Below are 7,225 nucleotides of genomic sequence, written 5' to 3'. Positions count from 1 at the left end.
CCCGGCCCAACATGAACATGCAGCCCAACCAAGGTAGCCACCCTGCGGCGCTTTCGACGCGTGGCTCTGAGTGTGTATATACAAAAGAGTTCTCACGTTCACAACGCACGCTTTTGTTCCTTTAGTCGACGCGTGTGATGAGTGTGCCGTGTTGAAAAGGGTTGTTGTTGTTGTTGCTCCCTCGCAGGTCCCATGATGCACCAGCAGCCTCCCTCACAGCAGTACAATATGCCCCCTGGTGGCGCCGGCCAGCACTACCAAGGCCAACAGAACCCCATGGGTATGATGGGCCAGGTCACCCAGGGGAACCATGTCATGGGCCAGAGGCCCATGCCACCTTACAGACCCCCGCAGCAAGGTATCCCCCTCAGAGCTGAGCGGGCCCTTTGAGGATCTTTTTGTTTTGAGCACAGTCCTTCTCCCTTTCCCCTAACACAACCCCTTCTGCATTTCTTACTTTCCCTCTTGTCTCGATCTCCCTCCTCCAAGTTTGAACTTTTTTTTGTTTGTTTTTGTTTTTTTTGTTCCTTTACTGTTTATTGCTCACAGACCCCTTTGGTGCCTGATAGGCTCTCAACTCCTCCGACAGCTAATCGAAAAACTTGGGTGATCACGAGGGAAATTGGTTAATTCAGGACTGGCAGTGTAGGGCAACATCCCCCCCCCCTCCCCCTCCCCCCCCCCCCCCCCCCCCCCCCCCCTCTCAAAACACACACACCTCACTCCCCCCTCTCGCGCAGAGCCACTCGTCCCAACAACACCTTGAATCTACCTGTGTGTATGTTGTGTGCTGTGTTATGTGTATGTAGGACCCCCACAGCAGTACCCAGGGCAGGAAGACTACTATGGCGACCAGTACAGTCACGCAGGACAGGGCGCCTCAGAAGGTAGGAGAACCCTCCAACCGCTCCTGGGGAACCCAAAAGAACCAATCAAATCAAAATCAAATCCCCCCCCCCCCCCCTCCCCCTCCCCCAAATACATACCACCCAACAAGATCCGCCTAAAGGAGTTGTGTTCAATCAAGGAGAATCGTAGGTGACGGGGCCAGACCAGGAAGTCAAAGTCTGCCACTGCCTCATGGCGTGGGTGGGCGGGCGGGCCGGATCTACAGCTTGGCGTCGCCAGCCAATAGGAAAGCTGCAGCTGAACTTAAGCCAGCTTCTCGCTTTGTGATTTCACAAATGCCTGTTTTTGTGTACCCTGAATCGTATTAAATATTCCACCCCTTTTGCTGAGAGATTAGCGCTAGGAGGCAAAGAGACCCGTGCCGGCGTGCTTAAATGACCCAGATGTCAAAGATAATTATACCCCACTGTCCAGCCAGCAATCAGGTTGGCTTTTGATACTTCCGAAGCACAGCAAAAGCAAACGGGGATCGTGCAAGGTAATCTCACGCCTCTTGCTACCATGGCAGTGTCACCACTTTCACATCTCCTTCTGTCTGTCTGTCATTAACATTCACTATTCCTTTTGTTTGTCATCTTTCTCTACCAGTTTTAATTTCTCTCCAAAGACACCACTTGTTTCTCGGCTAACACAACTGTGCCCTTGCCCTCCCTCCCCCCTTTTATATCTAATTGATTGGTTGTCCAGCAGCCAATCGAGACATTTCCACTGGTCTGCCTTCTCTTAATTTCCTTCACTGATACTCGTTCCTTCTTTCACATTCCTAACTACGATGCTTAATTGCCTAATGCAAACCGTTCCCATGGTTTTAATTTACTCCACAGCTGTGTCTGTGATATACCGGACCAGGTAAGGTTGTGCAACAGCTCCCTCCCAAACATCCCAAGAGATGAGTGCGGAGTCGCCACCAACCCTGAGACAAAGTCCTCACGGTCTTATGCCACATCGCTTGCTTCTCCGCTGCGGTTAACGGTTCACAGCACTCACTGTCCCCCCCCCCCCGTCCCTTATCCCCGTTACCCCCCCCTGTAGGTAACGCGCAGTACGTCCAGAACCAGGAGGCGTACCAGCAAGGCCCGCCCCAGCAGCAAGGCTACCCACCCCAGCAGCAGTATCCCGGCCAGCAGGGCTACCCTCCGCAGCAACAGGGATACGGTGCGTGTCCTCAACACACTTTTGTTCTTATCCTCTAAGTGGCACTGTCGGCTGTCTTTGGCGCCCTCGTGTTTTTAAACCTCCCCGTTTTATAATAATTATTCCTCCTCCAGAGAGGTGAAACTAGTTGCGACTTGCTTCTTGAAACCCCAAAAAAAAGTACCTGTGCCAGAATGCCGTGAACGACGGCAAAACGTGTCTGTTAATGACCGGTTAGGGGATTGGTACTCGGATGGGGAGACTCGGGGAATGAATCAGGGGGGTTGGGGTAGGGCCATGTATCAGATTAGTATTCTTCCCAATGTTTCAGCCTTCATGTTTGATTTGAACGCCCTGGTCTCTGCGAGTACGGGAGAGATCTGTCTGACCCTAGGCCATGCGTCATGAGCACGGAAACGACCGCAACTCGTATCCGCCCTTTCCCCATCCTTAACTTTCCTTGTGATTCCCCATTGCTACCGCTCTCTCTCTCTCGCTCTCTTTCTCTCTTTCTCTCTTTCTCGCTCTCTTCTCTCATGGTTCCTCTCTCGAAGCCAGAGGCCTTCATCGTGTGTCGATAATGAGCTTTCCAAGAGTTGGAGGCAGTGCGCTCTGCTCCATCTGGCACGCACACAAGCTCCTTCTCTCACAAGGCACCCACAAGGTTATGCCCCCGCGTTAAGGAGTCCAGCGTTGACAATACTGCGTGGGCTCGGTTTTGTAAACTCGGGTCGCTCTGCTCGGCCCGATCCCCGCTGTGGCCTAGTGTTGCAGGGCAACCGACGGAATTTCTGTTTGTTTTTTAATGAGGCCCTGCACTGTTAATGAACGCCCACAGAATCTCCTTGATCTCCCCTTGTATTGGAGCGTGGGGGGGGGGGTGGGCCCGCCCAGGAAGCCAGCCCCGGTAACCTTTCTTGTTACCGTGCCTGGCATGGCGGATCAGGCTCCGTCTAGAGCCTGACTTCTTCACCACCTGCCACACAGCAGCCGGGCCTATCGCGGGGACATTAGGGATAAATATCGATGGCGGCGACGCATCAGAGCCAATGGGCATGGAGATGTATTTTCAATTGAAACTCGAGTCGACACACGGGCACCAGATGGTGTGATGTGCCGATGATGGCGACAAGTGGATTGCAACCGTCTTACAAAATGGGAACAAAATGGGAACACTTAATTTTTGTGTTTTTTCCTCAAGGTTTTTTTAATGTCCGCGGTTTCGGTCACTATTTTGAAAACGTGTGTCGATCTCCCACTGTCCCCCAGGTCCTTCCCAGAGCGCCCCGGGCCAGTACCCCAACTACCCACAGGGGCAGGGGCAGCAGTACGGGGCCTACCGCCCACCTCAGCCCGGCCCCCCCCAGGGCCAGCAGCAGCGCCCCTATGCCTACGAACAGGTGAGTATGCCCACGGCTGTAGCGCCACGGCAGACCTGGTCCGTACGGAGGCCTTAGTGTGTCCCCTTTACTTCGCGTAGGTTCTTTTTTTTTAACCATCCGTCAGCCTCAGGGTTATATATATATATATCCATACACATGTAGCGTTCGTAATGAAGCCAGTGTGAGCCGAGGGAGCAGATGTTCGGAGTGGGTATCTTGTGCATGCTGTCACCGTCTGGAGGGAGGGCTTTGGCGGGAGGCGGGAGAAAGTTTCGCTCGGCGTCTCGATGTGTGTTTATCTCGCCGTAGTTTTGTTGACTGTTGACCGTTTACTAAAAAAGGCGCGTGTTAGATGGATCGTGGGAAAGGGGTTGATGATCTGCCCAGGCTACGATGGCATGCACGTCAAGGGTATGTGAAATATGGGGGCTTTGATGCGGAATCTCTCGTTATTTTTTTTTTTTAATGACTTAAGCGTAATGCCAGTGTGCTCTAGTGTATTTCCATTTTTTTTAAAAGGGAGATCTACATGTTGCCCTGTATTTCCTGTGGTCTTATGTGGGGGCCACAGCTACACTTTGATATCTTTATCTTTGAATATTCAGGGACACATGAGGAAATAAAGACCCAGGGATTTGAACCCCTGACTAGCTCTGTAAGAAGCAAAGGTAATGGTTGCTGTGAAGACCTCAACGTCCAATCTAGACGTTTGACCACCTAGCTTTTATTTGCATTTGTTTTGTTCCTTCCTCTACCTCTTTATGTCTTGATCCTTTCCCATTTTACTCCTTTTTTCTTATCTTTTTCTTTAATTTTTTAATTGTAACCAGGGGTCGAATTTTACATCTAAGAGGTCATAAACACAGCATGCGTAGTGTAATGATACCTTCTATATGCTTCAGTAATGTGTCCTTTTCTTAAAAACGTGTAGAGAAACAAAGTAAAACATGAACTGGTTGAAGCGCCTGAGATGTGCCTGAGATTGTAAAATCACATCGGATCAAATCCGAATCAGTATTGAAATGGGAATTTTTTTCTTTAAAATGTCTTTTTCGGCAATTCCAACGATAACGGAAGCCACATTTCGACCCCTGTTTAGAAATGCATCGACTGTTACACTTAATGTAGTTCACATGACACCTGTCTACCTAGTAAATAAGGAAATCTCTTCATCGGCCATGCTGCTGCAGAAACCTGACATGCCTAAAGCTGCATTTCCAAAAACACACCAGTGGTGTGGCCGTGCTGCCACCTGCTGGTTCGATTAAGCAAATGCAGCCCACTCTTAAATCATCATGGTTTGCAGTGCCATATGGTTGATATTACCAATGTGCTTGTTTGTGTCCTACTACTGTCTGTGTGTGTAACTATTAGCCCATGTATCTGCTTGTCTGGCTCCTTCTCGTGGTGAAATGACAATAACACATTTCTGTTTGCATTTCTTTCCACAGGGCCAGTATGGAAATTACCAGCAATGAAAAGATGGTCACAGCAAACCCACACAGCCCCGCTCTGACCTCTTCTCTGAGCTTTGACCTCTGGGGTCATCTGTTGAGTAGAATTTAAATTATGGCTGCAGCTCGATGAGACACACACACACACACACACACACACACACACACACACACACACACACACACACACACACACACACACACACACACACACACACACACACACACACACACACACACACACACACACACACACACACACACACACAAACATACAAAAGCACTCACGCGCACACACTAACACCCACACACACACACACACACACACACACACACACACAGAGAGAGGTTCCCTCTTCTGGAACGATCCATCGGGGCGCTCATCCACACCTGTAAGATGTATTGTTGTGTTGTCAACGCTGACGTGATGCGGCCCGTTTCTCAGAGCTCTTTCTCCGGTCGCGGCGGTCTCCGAGCAGCGTAGCCTTAACAACACCAAACAAACAGAGCTGCCTTATCGTACAAACATTGCAGTTTTTGTGAAACTGGCATACAAAACGTGAAATTTGGGGTATCACCAATTGTTTTAAATGTACCAACTCGCTAGGTAGGTGGATGCATTCCCCCCCGCCCCCTCCCTCTCGCTCCCTGTCAATGAGAAGCAATAATGCCAACAGTAGAGATACGCTTTTTTGATGAGGTTAACTTTGTCTATGACTTTGGAGACTAGTCCTAAATACTGTGTTGTTTATTTCCTTAACTGTACGTGTCAATGTATCTTTTTGGTTATGATCTTTTATGATGATCCCATCCGGCACATTTTGTATTATTTTGTTTTGTTTTATGTATTTCTTTGATGAATTGTATCTGTCTAAATTACAATTTCAAGACCGATGTGGTCGTCCTACGGTGGCTTTGGTGGTACAAACACATGCTCCTGCACAATATGGCGCTAAAATACAAACCTAATCGGTGTACTTTTTGGACCTGGACTGAATCGTTAAAAATGTAGCATGCCGGCCACGGCTTTGGTGAAACTGAACTAGAACTATTCATTTATATAAACCATTTTCAGGGTTTTCCACTTTATTTAGCTCACACAGATCTACCAAATTTGCCATTAGAGGAATAGACGTTTGCGTGGTTGGAAAAGTGTGCCGAAGCAGAAGACGCATAGCGGACATCTTTTGAAATGTAAGGCAATCCCTCTCTGCTTGCCAAAGCCTTCTCCTATTATTTGAATTAGTTGTTTAACTAAGGTCCACGGCCATTTTGTCCACTGACTGCAAACCAATGATTGCGGGGGTGAAAAACCACCCCAATCTTAACTACGGTTTTGTGCCGGAGGATTATCTCCTTGAATAGACTTCTGAGGCGATGCCATCGATAAAGTGTTGTGTACGAATCAACCGAAAAAAACTTGTTACTATCATATATGTAACATAAGATGTGAAAATAATGTTTCGGAGAGATAAAAGGATTTCATAATTTTACAGTTTAAAAAAAGAAAAACAACGGGTGGTGCAGTTGTGGCTACAGCCGCTTGATATGTGTCCTATGGTCAGTGTTGCCAGGTTGGGTGGGAAATCTGACCCAACCTGGCAACACTGCTTAGTTGATCTGGTGTACAGTGGCATAGAGGAGGAACAGACACGGTCGTCCTCATCTTGTTTATATGGCTGTTTAATATTTTTCATTCTGCACCCATTCGAAACAGTGTCGGTTGTCATTGAAATGTAAAACTGTACATTATAATAAACTACAAAAAAACAAATCTCTAATGTGGCGCTTAATTCTTAATTTTAATTTTTTTGCCTACAAATCGTGTTGGAACTTGTGGAACTTGTTCCCGAGGAAGGGGGAGTACGTCGTCGCGCTACGAGGGCCGTCACCGCCGCTGACAGGATGATGTAATTGTTTTTGCTCATGGGCTATCCGGTCGGCTGGTGTCCGACCGATAATGGGCTCGTACCCTCGCGCAGCAGCAGCATCGCAGCATAGGCCAGGTGCATCCAGAGAGCTATGCGGCTGCACATTCACACCCAAAATTACCTTCCCCTCCTCCTGACCGCGCCCCCTCCGGAGAGGGAGAGGGACTACCTGTCACTCTGGGGGGAGAGGGGCAGATGGCGCACCAGATGTGGGGCCGGAGCACGTGATGGGAGAGTAGTGAGGGTGTGAGTGAGGGCCGCTGCTCGGACCGCCAGAGCACGAGTGGGCGTGTTCCACCATGTGTTGATGTGTGGGACTGTATAGAACGTCTATATATGGTATATCCTGTGTGTGTGTGTTTGTGTGTCTGTATACACACGCATGCAAACTAAAACCTACAGTACCTGTGCTGTA

The 7,225-nt window shown here is 48.9% G+C and overlaps 1 protein-coding gene across 5 annotated transcripts; it reads left to right on the top strand.

Annotated features, from left to right (window-relative positions):
• The first annotated feature begins 6 nt into the window (after positions 1-6).
• Positions 7-6,659, top strand: LOC130388207 (protein SSXT-like). Of its 5 annotated transcripts, XM_056597587.1 has the most exons (7): positions 7-33; positions 188-358; positions 810-887; positions 1,942-2,064; positions 3,313-3,443; positions 4,031-4,093; positions 4,877-6,659. In XM_056597587.1, exons 1-6 carry the CDS (start codon positions 12-14, stop codon positions 4,046-4,048), a joined length of 543 nt encoding a protein of 180 aa, XP_056453562.1. In that variant the 5' UTR covers positions 7-11; the 3' UTR covers positions 4,049-4,093; positions 4,877-6,659. The 5 variants fall into 5 exon arrangements, with proteins under 5 accessions (XP_056453562.1, XP_056453565.1, XP_056453561.1 ...); XM_056597590.1 differs by lacking the exon at positions 4,031-4,093 and having other exon boundaries at positions 188-280; XM_056597586.1 differs by lacking the exon at positions 4,031-4,093.
• Positions 6,660-7,225: the final 566 nt, after the last annotated feature.

The sequence above is a fragment of the Gadus chalcogrammus genome, chromosome 8, assembly GCF_026213295.1.
Source record: "Gadus chalcogrammus isolate NIFS_2021 chromosome 8, NIFS_Gcha_1.0, whole genome shotgun sequence".
NCBI classification, from domain to species: domain Eukaryota; kingdom Metazoa; phylum Chordata; class Actinopteri; order Gadiformes; family Gadidae; genus Gadus; species Gadus chalcogrammus.
This window is presented reverse-complemented; position numbering and strand designations above follow the sequence as displayed.